Source organism: Harpegnathos saltator, unplaced genomic scaffold, assembly GCF_003227715.2.
Source record: "Harpegnathos saltator strain DR-91 unplaced genomic scaffold, Hsal_v8.6 scaffold133, whole genome shotgun sequence".
NCBI classification, from domain to species: Eukaryota; Metazoa; Arthropoda; class Insecta; order Hymenoptera; family Formicidae; genus Harpegnathos; species Harpegnathos saltator.
In genome coordinates this window covers 233131-254089 of record NW_020229910.1, presented here as the reverse complement: position 1 = coordinate 254089, position 20959 = coordinate 233131, and the positions used below count along the sequence as shown (strand labels likewise).

At 37.1% G+C, this 20959-nt stretch overlaps 1 protein-coding gene across 1 annotated transcript; it reads left to right on the top strand.

Annotated features, from left to right (window-relative positions):
- The first annotated feature begins 131 nt into the window (after positions 1 to 131).
- Positions 132 to 2192, top strand: LOC105184956 (RING finger protein 212B). Its single transcript, XM_011144092.3, has 5 exons — positions 132 to 261; positions 433 to 559; positions 659 to 843; positions 1516 to 1757; positions 2000 to 2192. Exons 2-5 carry the CDS (start codon positions 451 to 453, stop codon positions 2190 to 2192), a joined length of 729 nt encoding a protein of 242 aa, XP_011142394.1. The 5' UTR covers positions 132 to 261; positions 433 to 450.
- Positions 2193 to 20959: the final 18767 nt, after the last annotated feature.

The following is a 20959-nucleotide window of genomic DNA, read 5'->3' as shown; positions in this document are numbered from 1 at the left end:
GATTGGAGCATTCTTTTAGATTCTTCATAGACCCAGAAATATTTACCAATCAGGAGTGAGATTCAGTGGAAAATCTAGTAATGTTGTCCAACTGTTGAGTCTGCTGAACGCGACCATTGACGAATAGCCAGCCTGTTCCGTGCCGTCATGTTTGGCGCCATTTTGCGATTTGTACGGAACGACATCGCCCACCATTATCGTCTATCCCGTGATATCGAAAGAAATAGAACTTGATTGACGTCCAATTGATACATTTGCGACGTAAGTAAATTTTAATTATTCCACTCTCAGCATGTAATGTATAATTTCAACGAAACGAGAGAGAATACATCGCGATGCGAGTAAGAGTATCACTTCCAGTTCAAAGTAGCGCTTGTAAGGCACGAGGAAAAATGTTGAATCTCTCGAGTCATGCGTCTCGTCCTTTTTTAGTTGTGTACTTTTTCAAACATGGATACGTTAATATGCAATAAATGTTTCGCCCCGATGTACCGAGGAAAACAGCCATATAACATAACGCAATGCGGACATATTTACTGTGAAGACTGCTTGCAACAAGGTATGCGTACTGAGAGCGAGTCTCGTGAAAACGATGTCGCCATTGTTTATCGTCCGTAACTCTCCGCAAAATCATTTCATTCTTGTCGTGCTTTTGCAGCCGAGAAGCAGTGCACGCAATGCGGGTACAACGGCGCCCTATCTATGGTGCTGAAAGAGCCGTTGAAAGATCCCAACGTGCGCCAATTATTCATGCCGCTCGTTGAAACTCTCGAGATGCTGTTTAAAGTCGACGAGTTTCGAAGCAACCAAATGAAAATAATCATGCAACGGTTTCTCGAACTTGTACGAACATGCACACACACACACACACACATACACACGCACGCACACGCACGCACACGCACGCACACGCACGCACACGCACACGCACACGCACACGCACACGCACACGCACACGCACACGCACACGCACACCACACGCACACAATCACATATCTCTCCTCGCGAAAAATAGTTGAATATGTTTTAAATATAGTTCATATTTGTTTTTTACATAGATCAAGTCAGATTCAAATAAGAACCAAATATTAAATTAAAAATTAACTTAATTCAAATATATGATCCTGCGACTAGACTATATTAATATATTATTATATTATTATATTATATTATATTATTATATTATTATATTAATATTTAATATGCACCTAATCAAAACTGAGTCTAAATTCAATTCTATATTTAGAACAAATAAGATGTTGATTAACATTTAAGTTGGTTTTTGTTTGAGTTTAACTTAGTCCATATGAAGGATAAATATAATGCTATATTTAAAACATATTTAACTGTTTTTCGCGGGTCATTTCTTTTATCGTTTCTTTAGAATTTAAAATTTACAGTTTGCAGGCTATATCTTTCTTTCCCTTCTTTTCCACTTTAAAATTTAGAGTGTACCTTATTTTGTTTTTATGATCTTCGTGTCACATTTTCATGTCACTACGATTATTTTTTAAGGACAAAAAGTACGACATGCTGAAAAACCAATATTGGATCGCGCGACGTAACATGAAAATACTCAACGACAAGTACGTGAGCTTAAAACACGAGAGGGGTAAATTCGACAATAAGAAACTACTGTTCTCTGACGTACAACGGGAGATTCCGCGACGCGTTGCGACTTCATCGCCGAGCAACGATGTTACAACAATAAAAACACCAAAAAAATCTAATATTTTTATCCATTCGACAAGCTCAGGGTAAGACACGAATACCTGAAGAACAATCGGCAAACACCATTCGTCGTGCGCGTTCGAGTTGAAAATGATTATAATAAAAATGGAAGTCTTTAATAACCATAGTATTAACTATAGTATAACTATAGTAATAGATTATTTCTTTTTCTTACGTAACATTTCTTTTTACATTATTTTTTTACATTATTTTATAGGTAAAGGGATAATTTCTCTGAACGTTCTCTTATGTTCCTCATTGTTCGCAGATATTCCTCAGGATCGATGGAACTGCGATCCGTCCAACCAACGCCTGAACATTCAACGGACGCCAAGAGACAGTATAAAACTGCTGACGGTTTTCGAATATCTACCTATCTACCTACGAATACGCGCAAAAATATGACGTCCGTGAATTCCCGCGATATGAACACGAGCTCAAATAGCTGTTTTATGAGATAAAAATGTTTTTTCTTTTGTTTCTTACTTTTTAACATTTATATATCCATATAACGCTAGATTTCTTCATTATCTCGCGTGATTTAAAAATTATATATGAAGAATTATATCTACATATAAGTTTATTTTACTTTTTTCTATAATTAAAGATTTAAACATTGGCGATTCTCGTTAAAAATGCGATAATAGCAACAAACAAAAGATGCATTAATTTTCTGTTACTGGGAACATTTAGTTTTTACATGACATGATGTAAATTATGGTTTTTTCTCAAAATACGCTGTAAGTTGTTTATTTCATATCGAAACCTCTTTTGTTATCTCTTAACAAAATATGCAATTGAGGCAAACGTATAAAAGCTTTTAATCATCGTCGAAGATTAATTTTAAATGCTTCTCGTTACAAGTGCGATAATAAAAACAAACAAAAGATGCATTAATTTTCTGTTACTAGAAACATTTAGTTTTTACATGAAATGATATTGTCAATCGTGTTATTTTCTCAAAATGTGTCAATTATGTTATTGTATCAATTGTGTTATTTTCTAAAAATTATAAGTTGTTTATTTCATATCGAAAACTTTTGTATTATCTTTTAATAAAGTGCAAAATTGAAGCAAACATATAAAAACTTTTAGTGCATCGTCGACGTTTAATTTTAAATCTTTTCATTATTGTCATTTTTGCCGAAGCTTGCTTAATCTTTACATATGTTTCATATGATAGAAAGTACGGCGATAATATACTGAGTTGAAATAATTAATTATTCATTATATTAATAATATATTGATTTAATAGATAATAGACAATAGATAATTAAAACAGGCGTCTAAGTTGTGTCAAGTTGTATTACAATGTCAATTCTTCGATAAGCACACTAGCGAAGATTTCCTAACTAAACGCGATATTACATATTCAAGACTCAAGTATATTTCGCCAATATTCGAGCCATACTTCTTGCTCATCAAAAATCACGGCAGTGATTTGAATATCGTTATGAATCTGACTAGCTGTCTCGTTTTGTCTTGTGTGATAAATAAAATCAATTACTTATTAGTTCGTATATTGTGTTGTTTTTTAATAATTACCTTCACGTAATATATATGACTGAATGGGAAGGGGGAAGGTAAAAATGAATATGGCAGAATCTGTTGTATTTCTGTCACCAATCTGCTGTCAGGCTGCGAACGGCAGGATTTGTTACGTTTCTGCCGTCATTCTGGTGCCAGACTGCGCACTGCAGAATCTGCTGTATTTCTGTCACCAGTCTGTTGTCAGACTGTGGGCGGCAGAGGATCTGTTACGTTTCTACCGTCATTCTAGTGCCAGACTGCGCACAGCAGATTCTGTTGTATTTCTGCCGCCAGACTGCGTCCGTCAGGATCTGTTACGTTTCTGCCGCCAATCTGCCGTCATAGTATTAAACCGCATTTGTTTGAATTCTGCCGCCAATCTGCCGTCAGACTGCGCACGGCAGGATCTGTTTCGTCTCTGTTAAGCAATCTGTCGTCAGATTACGGACAGCAGGATTTGTTTCCTTTCTATCGTCAATCTGCCGTCAGGCTGCTTAACAGAACCTGTTCAAATGTTGACATCAATCTGATATCAAACCTCTGTAACATATTCTGTTTCAATGCTACTGGCATCTGCCGACATCATCTGATATTGCAGAATCTGTATTAATTTTGACATCAGTTTGTCATCAACTCTTGCAGCAGGCGTCTGGCAAAATCTGTTTCGGACAGATTTGGCTATTAGGGTGGTTCCAAGCTCATGCTCTGTATTTGGAGGGATCAGCTGGGTGTAGTATACCATGAAAGAAGGAGGGAGTACTAGGTGGCGACGGGACGCCGTGCGTTCGGAACCTGCATCTCATTTTTCGTTCCGAGGAGAGAAAAATATCGAGAGTGCGGTAGTCGCTAGACGGGGAGTCGAACCCGGGTCTTTCGCTTGCCGGGCGACTGCTCTAAACTGAGCTACCTGACGCTCCACGCTTACGATATTCTCCTCTCCCTAAATAACGTTAAGAGATGTCGTTCGGAAGCGACATCTCTATCGGAAGCGAAACCATCACGGGAGATCGCTATCGATTACAATTGATGCGTTTGAGTCAAGCATTGAAGGAAAAACGGCCGCAATACGAGGAGAGACACGACAAAATAATTTTGCAGCATGACAATGCTCGGCCACATGTTGCAAAACCCATCAAAATCTACTCGGAAACGCTCAAATGGAAAGTCCTACCCCCCACCCGCCGTATTCACCGGACATTGCTCCTTCCGATTACCACTTGTTCCGATCGATGACTCATGGCCTGGCTGAGCAGCACTTCCATTCTTATGAAAATGCCAAAAAATGGGTCGATTCGTGAATAACCTCAAAAGATGAGTCATTCTTTCGACATGGTATTCGTATGCTGCCAGAAAGATGGGAGAAAGTAGTGATTAGCGATGGACAATATTTTCAATGACATGTTCTTTATTAATTTTTTTAAATAAAGTATTCATTTTCACGAAAAAACAGCGAGAACTTATTCAAGTCCCCAATACATTACTTCATATTGCATATTTGACATTTACAGGTATAGCTGTATTTGATTTGACATTTAAGATAGCTGCGTTGAGACATTACTATTGAACAGAAGTACAATAGATTCACTATCACGCAACACACAATATTCTATAAAAAATAACTTTTATTATTACATGTATTTATACATAAAAAATATCTTTTATTATTATATATATTTATATATATTTATTTGTCCACAACGAAAATACATTATTTCACACTGTATATTTCACATTTCCAGATTGCAGCGTTGGAACATATTTGTTATTAAGCAGAAACAGAATTGTTCCCGTCGGTTTCCGCCGACAGCGATCGCGCGGTATCGCACAGCGCTATGCGCGGAGGGCGCAAGTACGCGATCTTTAATCGCTATAAGTGCAGGAGAACAGAGAAGTCGATCGCGCAAGATTACGCTTAAACTGAGTTTATTCTTATTTACAACAAACAGCCGTACCCGGCGGCAAATAATTTTGCGATCGAGCGGAAATCTTGCGGCACCTTTTTCAGCTTGTAAGACGCGGTCTTACAAGCGGACGAAGATCTTGGGAAGTGTCTGACTGGACGCCCGATCGACGGAAATCTTCGCTGTAGACCGGCGGACGTAAGGTGTTATGCGACAAGCGGTGCTCGCGGACGCAACGTTCGCCGATGGTGCACGGAAAATGGATATAATTTCACCTGATATAATACAGACACAAAGTAATACAAGTTAAACGCGTTGAGTGCTCGATGTATCGTTGGGTACGCGATTGAGCGTCGGAGAGTGACGCGCGAACCAGGCGCGTAGAACAGAGAGCAACTTCACGAAATCGTAACCGAGTGCAACGATGTAGCCACGATGAAATAAAGCACTGATCGCGCGAACAGAAAACGAGTGAAGCTTTCGCCCGCCCGTTGAGATCGGAAGAAAAGACCGCTCGGAAGAAAAGACAAATAAGCAGAGAGCGAAGAGAATCTTCGGTTTCACTTATAGCTTTTTGCAGCTCTAGCTGGCAGATAATGATTGGCTGTAACTCGTTCACGCCGTGATCGCATGTTTGGGGTCTGCCCGACATACACGGCTAACGCGGGAATAAACATTGTTTTGAGGAGCGTTCCTAGCCGGGGATCTCGTGGTCCAACGTTCGGCGACGAGATCTCCGCTAGCGCTGAGCACGCATCGATCACGCGTGAGCTTCGTGATATCGAAGCTAGAAGAATCTTTGGATTCTTCCAGAAAACTATCGTATACGCTATGAACCCCGAACAAGAATCGACAGGCCACATCCAGGTAAAGTACCGTTTAAAAGATATCATTTATATATATTCTTGCTTAAAACAAGAATATGTTATTTCATATTGCATATTTTATATGTTCAGGTTGCTGCTGTGAGGACAAATGTAGACGAAATGACACATCGACGTTTGAAATCCACTCTGCAGAACTTTACGAAGTGCGGACAGATGAGTTGAGATCATCGACGTGAAGCTCGCGTGCTACTCGACATCGTGTTGCAATAGCAATTTTTCACATCGTAGAAGCCTCAAGAGTATCAAGTTGCAGAAAATTTCTTACAAAAGTAAATTAGTTGTTGCGTAGAATATTTATTGTATGTTATCTAGGATTGTAGGTAAGGATAATTAAAATTGATAATAAATAATGCATATGCGATAATGCATAATTCTTTCATAAGATTTACAAATAAAATTACATGTATAACCGGGATATATTAAGTTATGCATTGTTGCGCGATAAAATTAGTAAAGAAGACCGTCATATGTCATTAATAAAATATATGACGGGGGAGAGGTGGAGCCTCTTCTATATTTTTTATAATAACTAAATACTGTTCAGAAAACTGTAGTTACACTTATGATGTCCATTGTAACTCTTGTAACAAAATCAGTGATATCCGCAAAAACTTACCTTAAAAAAGGTAAAAAAAAGCGCCAAGGTACGCGCGTGTTTGTGTCTGTGCAAAAAACTTATAAAAACACTTTGTACAAAAATCTATTGTAAACAAAAACGTATTAATAATTATAATAAAGAAATGACTTTTGTAAAAAAAAACTTTATACAAAACCTGTTGTAGAAAAAACCGTATTAATAACTGTAATAAAAACATCCTTACAAAAACTGTACTTGAAAACGTATATCAATTTGTAATAAAAACGTTCCGTAGAAAAAATCTTATTAAAATTGAAATAGTTTTGATATGTAATTTGATTTTATAATTTCATTTTCAATAAAAATGATGAAAATAAAACTTTTTTAGAAATTTTGTTCTATAAAAAACAGTAATTTGTAACATTTGATATTTTTTACTACAAAAATAGTGATATTAGGAGATTTGCGCATGAAAATGACAATGAAAATGACAACAAACTAGTATTATGTTATTACATTTCTTATTTGTTATGTATTTCTTATGTTCTTGTTTTTTTTATATCGCTGTTTGTTGAATATATATTAATGAAGTAGTTTGTTACAGATACTATTGATTCATTGGTAAAATAACTTCCCAGCAAACACCAAGTAACAGTTATATAATTGTTCATTGTAATTTCCCATTCAACAATATAACTATTATACAGGGTGTCCCATTTAATCTGACAAATCGTAATATCTGGAAAACTACATGTCGGATCAAAAAAGTGGGTAATGAAACTTGTTCGTCTCGAGGGGAGGTATCCAATGATATCAAACTCGAACTCCCACCCCACTCCCGGGGAGTGGGGGTGGAGGGCAACTTTGAAATCTTAAATGGGAACCCCCATTTTTTATTGCAGATTCCGATTCTACTCTACAAAATACGTCCGAAACTTTTTTTTGATTCGTGATAGATAGCGCTGTAATCGCAAAAAATTAGATTTTCTACAATTCTCCAGAAATGATCATTGGATTGAAAAATAAAAAAATACCTGTTCAATATTTTTAAAAATATTTTTAAAAAACATAATAACAGTTATTCCCCCCCAATCCCTCGGGGTAAGGTGGGTGGTAACGTTTAAATCTCAAATGAGAACCCACATTTTTCATTGCAGAATTAGATTTTATGTGAAGTTTTTATGGAAACAATTTTTTTCATTCGTGATAGATAGCATTGAATTTTTCCGAGAAACTATTAGGTTGTTCGGAAAGTTCGTTTCAAATTTCGCGCGCTCCACATTTCTATGTAATCAGTAAGAACGAGGGCGCTCTAAACGATTTTATGTTTGTCAACAAACATTCCCGGATCTATGAGCCCGCTAAGGAAACTTCGCAGATCTTCCTAAGTGCAACTATTTCGTTAGAAATTAGTTTGAAAAATGGAGAACCAAAAAGTCCATTTTCGTCATGTGATGCTATATTGCTTTAAACGTCACGGCTTCGCAGACCCTGAATGAGATGTTCTCAGTATATGGAGATGCCTGCGTCACTCACCAGACAGTTCGAAAATGGTATCGAAGATTCGAAGCTGGCGATTTCAACATGGAAGATCAAGTTCGCTCAGGCCGGCCTCAGGAGGTTGATGAAATGCTTCTTATGGATCTCGTGCACGAAAATCCTCGAGTGATAGTTAGAGAACTCGCCGACACTCTGCACAAGTCTGTTTCCACCGTGCATGACCATCTGAAGAAGCTAGGATTCTCAAGTCGACTGGATGTGTGGGTGCCACACGAAATGAATGAATGGCAGTTGCTGGAACGTGTGAACGTCTGCGATATGCTGCTTCAACGGCACCAAAAAGAACCGTTCTTGAAGAGGATCATAACAGGCGATGAAAGTTGGATCCTATACAATTATGTTAGCCGCAAGAGGTCGTGAGGAACCAGCGACGCGTCTACGTAAACAGTGGCCAAGCCGGGGCTTCATGCGAAAAAGGTTCTTCTGAGTATCTGGTGGGATTTTAAGGGCGTGGTATATTATGAGCTTCTTCAACCAAACGAAACCATCAATGCGGCGAAGTACAGTCTTCAACTGGACGAACTGAAGACTGCCATCGCACGAAAGCGCCCTGAATTGGCTAACAGGCGTGGAATTGTTTTCCATCATGATAACGCCAGACCTCACGTCGTAATGTCTATGCGTAGGAAGTTGTTAGATTTCGAATAGGACGTTCTTCCTCATCCTCAATATTCTCCCGACCTTGCCCCATCTGACTACTATCTATTTCTTTCTTTAAAAACTTTTCTTCGGGACAAGAAATTCGAGTTTTTGAAAGTCCTCAAAAGTCATCTTGATAAATTCTTCGCCAATAAGAAACCTTTATTTTGGAGCAAAGGCATCATGCAGCTTCCTGAAAGATGGGCCAAGGTCGTTGAACAAAACGGTACATATTTGCTTCAATAAAGTTCCTCTTTATGTAAAATATTGCGCTCTAAATTTATTTCAAAAATTTGAAACGAACTTTCCGAACAACCTAATACTTTTAGCGTTACCCAGGAACAAGGACGAGGACGTAGTAGCTTTCTGTTCCCTTCGGGATGCTCGTTTTAGGTGAGTCCCCTCGCCTCTCACCATCGCACAGTGGGCCAGGAGACCGGTGACACTGGCCAAAATTCATATCTTGTTAAACATATGTAAATATCTAGCAATTACATGATTATATAAGGTTTTCGGCATCGCTGATTCCATTTCTGATGTCCAAATTTCGAAATTCAAAATGGCGGATCCAATATGGCGGATGAAAATACTAAAAATGGTCCAAATGTGCTGAAATTTGGTATTAGTAGGTTTTCGGGGTCGCTGATTTCAAATCCGTATTAAAAAATCATAAATTCAAAATGGTGGATTATTATTTCACATATGGCGGACGATTATTTCGACTTTGCTGAAGTAAAAAATTTTTAATTCAACATTGAAGATTCATTATTATTATTATTATTATTTTGGCCGCCATATTGGAACCGTCATTTTGAATTTTGAAATTTTGACCACAGATTTGTATTCAGCGATCCGAAAAATGTCTAGATACTGAGTTTCATAACAATCAGATAGATTTAATTTTTTAGGCCGCCATATTGGATCCGTTACTTTGTATTTTGAAAGTTTGACACTGAATTCATACTCATCGACACGAAAAACCCCTAAATACCGAGTTTCATAACAACACATAGATCTTCAATTTTGGCTGCCATATTGGAACTGCCATTTTGAATTTTGAAATTTTGACCACAGATTCGTATTCAGCGATCCGAAAAATGCCTAGATACCGAGTTTCATAGCAATCAGATAGATTTTAATTGTTTTGGTCGCCATATTGGATCAGCCATTTTGGATTTTGAAATTTTGACAACAGATTCTTATTCAGCGACTTCGAAAACCGTTTGTACATATTTATTTGTCACATTTGACTTATTACTTAATGCTGCGCAGTTTGGGCCCACTTGTGCAATTTAGGTGTCCACAGCGAAGGGGTTAAGATATCTGGAGACGTGACATCGCATCGCGATGAATGAATTCAAAATCGGCAACTTTGAAACACTATTCTTATCAGTTTGGAAACAAATTTGACAAAATCTCGAATTCTCGATAGTTCTTAGGATCTTCTAGCTTACCATGTATTCAAGTAAGTGCGACTTACGGTATCAAATATGATTTTTCTCTGGCGTTGCAATCAAAAATCAATAAAAAGGCGCCTATTCAAGTTATAGTGCATATCCTTACGAGCAATTTGACGTATCATATGATTGATTTTAGAGTGGAAGCACAGGGAAAGTTTCATTTGAAATTGAACAAGTGTACTATAAGATTTGAAATTATTAGTTTTATCAGACGAAACAAAGTCAATGTACCATGAAAAACTTCATATATTGATAAAAATAACTTTATTTGTTCAGTTTAATAATAGGAATGTACTGATATAATATCTGATAAGAAAAGATTCATAGCAAAAGGTATACGAAAGTCATAGAACGTTTAGATTTGCAAACACAGTTTTTTATATTCAAATCTTTCTACAAGCAATACCAATTAACATAAAGCAACAATATTTCAACATTTACTATAGGAAAGTGTATATAAATAAATAATATCACAAATGTTTGATTTCATGTAAGTTCAAAAAATTGCATTTTGGCCAACCACAGTAGACTTCTGGCCCATTATGCATCGGGGTGATTTTGCATAATTAATTTGTTAGTGGCATCTCTCCATCGTCCGCGCCCATAGAACTTAAGAGACGATCATTATTAGACACTTACCTTTCTAATCAGGATAGGTGCTTAATCAATTTTTGAAAAGTGTTCCATGCCACTATCATTCTCTTCTGACTTTGCATCATGGATTATGTAACTGTGCAAGAAAATTGAAATGATGAACACCCCGAAGGGAACAGAAAGCTTGTGTAGGTGCGCAACTAAGTTTCCGGGTTTCACACATGGATGGCGCTAACGACACATGTAGTCTAAAGTCCCTAGATTTATAAAGTACCGCAATTCATAAGACTCAATGTATAAGAATTTGGAGCCAAAATGGCGTTAAAAAGTGTACATAGTGCAACTTTCATAACGTATCTACACATTAAGTGCAATTTATCTAAAGTGAGTTGTGTTGACATAAGGAATGCTTGTTGAAGAGGAACATTGAAAAACATGCCAGGGTGTTGCGTGGATGGATGTACAAATTGTAGCGAAAAAGGTTTTAGCTTATTTCGTTTACCGACAGGTACTAGGAATAACGGTAGACACAACGAATGGTTGCGATTAATTGGCAAAGACACATTGCCGGCAAGAGCTATAATTTGTGAGGTATAGTTAATGAGTTATAATCGTGTGTAACACATCATATATTAGAATAATAATAATAATAATTAATAATAATAATAATAATAATTGTTTTTAAACTATTAAAAACATTTGTAATAGCACGTATCTATTTCTCGCTCAAAAAGGACAATTTGACCGTTCAGCACCAAACTGTATATAATAGTAGAAGCGTTGCGAAGAAATCTTATATTAACAAGACCAAAAAATATCAATAAAAACATTATTTAATATCACGAACAATTTTCCTATTTTATTTACAAAATACCATATCTGTGCGTTTTGAATATACCGCGTTATTGGAGCCAAAATGGCGGAGGATTGCGGTACTTTATAAATCTAGGGACTTTAATGTAGTCGACATATATGTCTGAAATTGTATTTTTTTATAGCTTGGACATCTATTAACAATAACCAGTTGTAATACTAACACATATCGCAACGCAAAAATATTTTTTCTAACAACGAAGATGCCGAGTTTTGTGCCAAATAAACAGCTTTTGCGGGAAGCTTTGCTTTTCTGCTTTAACTTGAAAAAAAGTGCAGCTCAAGCACGTGGTTTGCTTGAGGAGGCCTACGGCGAACATGCACCACCGAAAACTACCTGTGAAGATTAGTTTAAACGCTTCAGAAATGGCGATTTCGACACTGAGGATAAGGAGCGCTCCGAAAGACCAAAAACAATTGAGGACATCGATTTGAAAGCGTTATTGGATGAAGATGATACGCAAACACAAGATCAACTTGCAGCGGCATTAAACCTGACTCGCCAAAGCATTTCCAAACGTTTACATGCCACGGGAAAAATTCAAAAGGAAAGAAAATGGGTGCTGCATGAGTTGACTGAGAGACAGATGGAAAATCGAAGAGCCACTTCCGAAATGTTGCTTTTGCAGCATGAAAGAAAGAAAGAAAATTTCCTGCATCGAATTGTTACTGGCAATGAGAAGTGGATATATTTCGAGAATCCCAAACGCAAAAAATCGTGGCTTTCACCTGGCGAAGCATCAACATCGACGGCACGATCAAATCGCTACGGAAAGAAGACATTGCTCTGCGTTTGGTGGGACCAGAAAGGAATCGTGTACTATGAGCTGCTGAAACCGGGCGAAATTGTCAATGGGCTACCGACAACAACTGATCAATTTGAACCATGTATTGCTCGAAAAACGGCCAGAATGGGAAATGAGACACGAACGAGTGATATTGCAGCACGACAACGCTCCGTGCCGTCGCATTTCCATCGTCCAGGACACCATCAAAACATTGAAATGGGATCTGCTACCGCACCCGCCGTATTCGCCAGATCTGGTCCCTTCCGATTATCACTTGTTCCGGTCGATGGCGCATGGCTTGGCTGAGCAACACTTGGCCAATTTCGAAGAAGTGTAAAATAGGTTGGATGAATGATTTCGGTCCAAAGACGCGTCGTTTTATCGTCGCGGTATTCATGTATTGCCAGAGAGATGGCAAAAATGTGTAGCTAGCGAGGGACGATACTTTGAATAAACTTTCTTTTGTATTTCTCTTGAAATTTTCCATTTTTCATTGATCAAAAAAAACCCGGAAACTTAGTTGCGTACCTAGTAATAATGAATTATTATAAAAGTACTGAGTAACGTTTTCATCAAGTTTTGAAGATCCTTTTCTTAACAGTTCGATGATGCGTATCTCATGCATATGTATTCTTAAGTTCAACACAAAAGGTTCAGTTATATTTATTATTATTATCCAAGAAATATAACTCTGTTACTGTTACCGTTACATTTAAAGTGATTAATATCTGTATTAAAAAATTACAGACAAAAAATTACTTTTAACCTTCTAACGTAACAGCGCTACAAAGTGGTCACTCATTGTTTATTGAAAAACTTACTATCGCCATTACTAATTCTATAAAAAATACTTGTTATCACTCTGATAATTTAAAGAGATAATTTAAAGAGATAATTTAAAGAGATAATTTAAATGAATTATTATAGAAAGTAGTAAGTTGATATTGTTTTTATCAAATTTTGAAGATCATTATCTTGACAGATCCATGTCAACTCAATGCTTTCTATAACAATTAATGAATTGTTATTCTCTTTATTCATTACTCTTTGCATTATCAAAGTCATAACGAGTAGTTTTTGTCAAAATAGTAATGGTGATAGCAAATTTTTAATAAACAATGAGTGACCACTTCGTAGTTAGTATTGCTTATGTTAGAAGATAAGTAATTTTTTGTCTGCAATTTTTTAGTATGTTAATCACTTTAAATGCAACGATAACAATAACAGAGTTATATTTCTTGATTAAAAGTAATAAATATAACTGAATCTTTTGTGTTGAACTTGAGAATATACTCCAACATATAGAATACATGTGCATGAGATAAGCGACATCGAACTGTCAAGAAAAGGATCTTCAATATTTGATGAAAATGTTACCAACTCAGTACTATTTATAATAATTCAAATGTGTGTAAAAAAGGATGTGAAATCCAAACAAAATTACTTTAAGAAAAAAGAAAAAAAAGCGCTAAGTACACGTGTTCCAGCGTTTGTTCCGCAAATATAGATTTTAAAAAATGTTATAAAAAAATAAGGACCAAGAAAATATTAATATTGAATATGTTAACACTATTTATATATTTGACAGTTTATAGTATCTGGGTACGCCAAGGGTTTTTGTTTAAATCTTAATTTTATTTTTCATTGTTTTATTATTTTTAATTTTATTTGCTTCTGTTGCTTCGTTTTTCATCTACTTCAATTACCACCTGTACATGAAGATCATATTTTTGTACAATTATCTGATGCAAATATTAATAAATGTCTTGGTTCTTTAATTAAGGTACTGTTAATTTGTGGGCTAACTTATTTGACTATGACGAATTAACAATCAATATGCGTTAACAAGGAGATACATTTTATCGCGATTTATTATTCAGAATTCGAATTAGTTTCCTGACTAATCTGATTCAGAAATTCTAGAAAATAGAAAAATATCTTTTAAATACATTTCATTTGAGTCTAGATTAAATGAATTATGTAACTTTATCAATGATTTGCCACCGGACACTGTGTGTTTATTACCTACTTGTCATATGTGCAATGTTTTAAATCTTGCAATGTTAAATCGTATATCTTCAAAAGAAATATTATTGATTGCTGAAGATATTATTGAATGTATCCTATATGTAAAAAAGAAAGTATTAAAGTTATTGTCAGATAATGATGATAATAATTCTAAAACAGCTGGCCTTTCGAAACAAATTATTATTAAGGTCGGAGCAAAAGTTACGGCGTAATATTGATGCTAGTTTGAGTTTCGTAAATGGTACAATTGCTACTGTTATTTCAATTGTAGAGGATACGTCAACCAACTATATAGAAAAAGTATTCTCTTACCGTCAGGAATGAAATATTTGAAAGAATAAGCGTTAAGTTTGAGGTAATGGATAGAGCATATGTCATTAGAAAGCAATTTCCATTGTCTTTAAGTTATGGAATTACTATTCATAAAAGTCAAGGACTGAGTCTACAAAATGCTATCATGGATATAGGTAACTTTGTATTTAGTTGTGGCCAAGTTTATATAGCATTATCACGAGTAACATCTATAGAGGGATTGTATTTGATTAACTATGACCCTTCATCAATAAAAGCTAGTGTTACGTAACTTGACGTTTGCTTTCACAAGCTCTGACGTATTGGCGAGTCTACGGTCCAGATCAAGGATCGGAATGACCCCTTTATCTGCCGCGGACGTACGTCGGTGGTCCTTTATTAAGGTCGAGGAACTGAATCCCTTTACCTGGGATAGGACCGTGAGCAACAGTTGAGGAAAGGGAGGATTTTTTATTTTAAATAATTATTTGGACGCGTGATTTCGTTAAAACTACAAATTGGTCATTTATTGGTATCTAAGCCAAAGTTCACAAAAGAGTGTCCGTTGAAATTCGTGAGTCATAGTAATATGTATATTTATATATTATCGATATATATATCGATAGCGATCTGGACGAAGGTTCTCGGTTATCCCGGAGGATATTCGGAGACTGGAAGATCCTTTGACGGGGAAGCGCGAAGGGAAGCGGAAGATCGCGGTGTAGTGGAAAAGAAGCAATAGACGAGAAAACCAAAAAGGGACTTACTGTTGCAATTTACTCTTGAATTGGAAGAAGAGTTAATTGGAGTCGACCTTGATTTCTGATTCAGATCCCGGAGGATAACAATCTTTGCTTCAGGATGGCGTCTGGACTTGCAGAGTTGGTGTGACGAGTGGTTGCAAGCGCGATCAAGCGAGCCGAGCGAAAATGCAAAGTGTGCGCACTGAATACTGAACTTACAGCTCTGATTTGGGTGCTGGTCAGGCAAAGAATAAGTTCACTTTTCGTTTAATTAAAAACGTCACCTCGGTTGAAAGGGTAGGGTTTTGGAGGTTGCGTCAGGGTTCTAAGGTTTATGTCCAAATATGGGCATAGAACTTTGTTGATAACATTTTCGGAGGTGGGGTTTTAGAGTTGCGTTACAGTATCTCTAAGATAATTATTGTAAAGGATGGCGTATCCATGGCGATAAGAGATTTCATCATCTCGTTAGATTTAGTGAGAGTTGTTGGGTAATATATTTTATGACGGGACGTGGAAAAGCTGTAAGTTCTTGAGGATTAACAAAATCAGATATCAACTGATCAGTCCGGAAAGTGACTCAGCGGATATTCCTGACAAACAACTAGAGGACTTTGGTCTAGGGGGAGATAAAATAAAGAGAAATCGGTATGTGACGTCATCGTGCTCGAAGGGTCGAGGAACATGTTCGTTGAATATAACATTTGAACTATAGCGAACAACATAAAATCAATTCACTCTATTTATAAAAGAATCTAGAATACGCGGAGTCCGCAGGACGTAACACTAGTAAAGAAGCTATTATTGAATATAATCGATTAAGAAAGACATATAAAGCAGAGGCAGCAATGATTACTATTTCAAAAAAGCGTCATCGTAAAATAAAAGATGTCTTATGCACTTGTTACGTCCTGGAGGAGGAACGCAACTTGACGCTTGCTTTCGCAAGCTCCGACGTACTCGCAAGTCTGCGGTGCAGATCAAGGATCGGAATGACCCCTTTATCTGGCGCGGACGTACGTTGGTGGTCCTTTATTTGTGTCAAGGAACTGAATCCTTTTATCTGGGATAAGACCGTGAGCGACGGTTGAGGGAAGGGAGAATTTTTTGGTCGAGAATAATTATTTGGAAAACGTGATTGGCTTACAATTACAAACAACTTGTTTTATTAGTAATTAGACGGATGTTCACAATGAAATAAAATTTATAAGCTTTTATAATGTGTACGTATACATATATGTATAAATAATCGCGGTCTGAGCAAAATTCCGTGTTCGTTATGTCCGATTGTGATCGAAAAGATTGGCCACTGGCACCTGATTTAACAATTAAGGCGGAATGCCAAGGGACTAGAAAAAGGGAAGCAAAGGAAAGAAAAAGAAAAGAGAGAGAAGAAAAGAAGAAAATGAAAAGACAGGGGTCAATCTGGCAAAAGAAAATATAAATAACTTACTGCTGGTTCTATGATGCGAGTCGACAATGAAAAGTGTAATTGCTGGGTGTCTGTGAGGATGGACCCAAGTTTGCGCCAAAAACAGGAAACTAGTCTCAGCAGGATCTCTCGCAATGTCTCAAGGACGCACGAAATCGTTGCATGGAAGGATCAACAACTGAAGAACTCTGATCTGCCTCACTAGTGGCTTGGTTATTAAGAGACCCTGAAGGGGTGTTGGCGAGAAGACTCTATCCTGGCTGCGGATCGGTCGAGAGGAGAAATAGAAGTGTCATAGCCTTTTCATTTTACCAAAAACGTCACCTCGAGAGGGTGGGGTTTTGGAAGTTGCGTCAGGCTCCAAAGTTTATGTCCAAATATGGGTATAGGATTTTGTTGCAAACTTTTCAGAGATGGGGTTTTAGTGGGGTTCTTAGATAAATATGATATAGGATCGGGTATTTATGACAGTAAAAGACTTCAAGGTTCCGCTAGGGTTAGTCAGAGATTGTGTGCGATAAAAATTTATGAATAACGTGGGAAACGCATGAGTTTCCGAAGATCAAAGGTTAGTAATATCATATAACAGCATGAAAGATAGTCTGGTCGGTCCGTTTTCAAAGAAAATTGTTGCTTCGAACAAAAAGTTATTTAAGGTTATTTGGAAAGGAGATATATGGCCAAAATAACTCAGCGGATCTTTTCCGACGGAAATAGAGGAAACTCCGGTGATTAAAGCAGAGAGTAAAAAGAAAAAGAAATCTGTGTGTGTGACGTCACTGTTCTCGGAGGGTTGCGGAACATGAACTTATTTGGTCGTATAATATAAAATGCAATCCGTCCTATTTGACAACAAATTCAAAGTACGCGGAGTCCGCAGGACGTAACACACTACATTGCCAAACATATTTTCTCTGTTCAAGAAACACATAAAGAAACTTCACTCACAGCATGGGTCATAAATGGTTTTCAAAATACAAATAAAGTTTCGTGTTATGCAAATGCAGTACTGCAATGTTTGTTACATTTAGATGATATTAGAAAACAATTGTTCATTTCTGATAAGCTAAATGTCTTAGGTAAATTAGCGCATCGATATGAAAATGGGTTTGCTAAACTGAGTATATACGGAATACGGCAATATTTAGGAGATTATTTTATTATATTTATGAAAAACGAGATGCATATGAATATTTTGAAGTTCTTTGCGCAAAATATGATTATATAAGAAATTTATTGGAGTATAAAGTAAAAACTATAAGTCGATGTAAATCTTGTAATAATACAAAATGTATTACAAATAATAACACAATTATTTCAATTCCTATTAATGATTTGAAAAAGAAAAGTTATAAGCTTCAAGATTTGATTAATGTTACGTTCTCACATTGGTATCAATCAATGGGATCATGTGAACAATGTGCAAGAAATGTTGTTTGAAAATGAATTAATATTAGCACAAAAAATAATTGCTATACGTATAATATTATTTTCATTACAGGATGATAAATTGATGAAAATACCTACAATTAATATATGCGCTGTCCCAACAACTAAAGTATTAATAGCTGGCTAATTTTATAAAGTTATGAATGCCATATTTCGCCATGGACCAAGTATTGGTAATGGTCATTATATTTATATAAGTATTGGATTATATAAGTATTGGATATTTGTAGAGAAGGAACTTCTAATGTATCGAAGCTGATGGTATGCAAATTAATAAAAGACAATGGCCAAGAGGTGCTAGAAACATTTATATATTTTTTTAAGGAAAATTGATAAATAATAAGTAATATAGGCAAATAATAAAATATATAGATAATAATATGTTTTGTAACAACATCAGTAAAGAGGACCGTCAGATAATATACGCCAAAAAATACGACGGGGGTAGTGGTGGGACCTCTTCTCTTTAATAATAATAATTATAATAATAAATATATCTACATATAAACGTAAATATATACACACACATACACACATATTTGTATAAAAAAGTATAAAATGTAAAAATGTATAAAAAAGATGTGAAATCCAAACAAAATTACTTTTTTCAAAAAAAAAGTAAAAAAAGGCGCCAAGTACACGCGTCCCAACGTTCGTTCCGCAAAAAAATCCGTATAAAAAACATTAATTTTTTAAAAATTGTTTTTAATATTACAAAGAAATAAAGACGAAGATAATAGTTCTCGGATATGTATGTATGTTTTTTATTGCCTCCCCTTGAGGTTACAATTCTTAACCTAACCTTTACATTTCCTCTATCTTTCTTTTCTCTTATATTCTAAGCGCTCGAGAGAGAGAGAGAGAGCTCGCTTCACATGCACGCATCACTCTTCTCCATTCTCTCCCCCTCTCTCACTCTCCACTCTTTTCCTCTCATTCCATGACCTCCGTTTCCGATGCTCCTTCTATCTCCCTCCCTCTCCGCCTCTCTCCCCCTTCCTTCCCCCTTCCTCCTCCTTCTCTCCTTCCCACCATTTTTTCACTTCCTTCATCCACCTCTCCCCTTCTCCCTCCTCTCCCAGTACCTTCCTCTCCATCTCCTGCCATCCCTTTTCTACTCCCATCCTGCGCACTCCTCCCATATATGCTTCCATGTTTCTTCCCTTCTCCCACACATCCTGCATCTCCTCTTTTCCTCCTCCTCCCAATATCTTCCTCCTCTTAGCTCACATCCTAGCCTAAATCTCGCTATCCTCCTCCATCTTTTCTCTCCCCACCCCATTTTCAGATATCCTGGTACTCCCCTCTCTTTCACTCTTCTGTATCCCTCATTGTGTCTTGATTCTCTTATCCTTTTCCATCTCTCCTCCTCCTGCTTTCTCCTTTCTCTACTCTTTATTTCCTCTCCCCTTATCTCCTCTCCCTTTTCCCTCCTTTCCTCTATTTCATCTATTTTCCACCCCCTATCCTCAAAGAACCTTCTTCTCTCCTCTTCCCCACTTCTCCATTTCCCCACTTCTTTTCCTCTTCTTGCCCTATTCCTCATCTCCATCCAGCACCTTCTTGCTATCTCTCCTCCTCTCCCTTCCTCCAGTCTCTTCTCATATCCCCATGCTCTCATTCCTGCTCTACTTCTCATTAATTTCCTCTGCATCTCCTCTCTTATTATATACCCTGGGGCCCACCTCTCTCCCCCAATATCCATCTTAAATATCTTTCCTGTAGCTCCTCTATCCCTCTCCTCTCTTTCCATTCCCATATCTCTACCCCGTAGCTTATCACCGACCACACCAATTTGTCGAACAGCCATACCCTCCTACCCCAGTCCTTTCCAAACCTCCTCTTTTCTATCCCCCATACTTGTCTCACCTTCGCTCCTTTTTTTACCCTATCCTTGATCTGCTCCTCTTGCCATCCGTTCCTTCTCATTATGTATCCTAAATATTTATATTCCTTTACTTCCTCTATCCTCTTCCCCTTCCATCTCCAATCCACTTTCTTCCATTTTCTACCACTTTTCCTGCACCTCATTATTTTCGTTTTCTCTATATTTATTTCCAGTCCCTTCTTTTCTAAGTATCCCTCCAGTTTCCCCATCATTCCCTTCATCCCCTCCTCATCCTCTGCCAATAGCGCCAGATCATCCGCATATGCCAATGTGTATACCCTCTCTTCCCCCAGCCTTACCCCTCCCCAGCCTCCCTTCCTCAGTTCCTCATCTATATCCGCAATTAATAATGTAAACAATATCGGACTTAACGGGCATCCTTGCCTCACCCTTCTCCCTGTCAAAAATCTCTCTCCCTCTCTCCCCCCTACTCTCACTCTATTCCTTGTCTCTCCTAACACCTTCTCACATCTCCTTATCAGCCCTTCTCTCACTCCCCTTTCCCTCATTGCTCTTCCTAATATCCCCCTATCCACTGCATCAAATGCCGCCCTAAGATCCACAAACAGTATTGTCATTCTTTTCTCT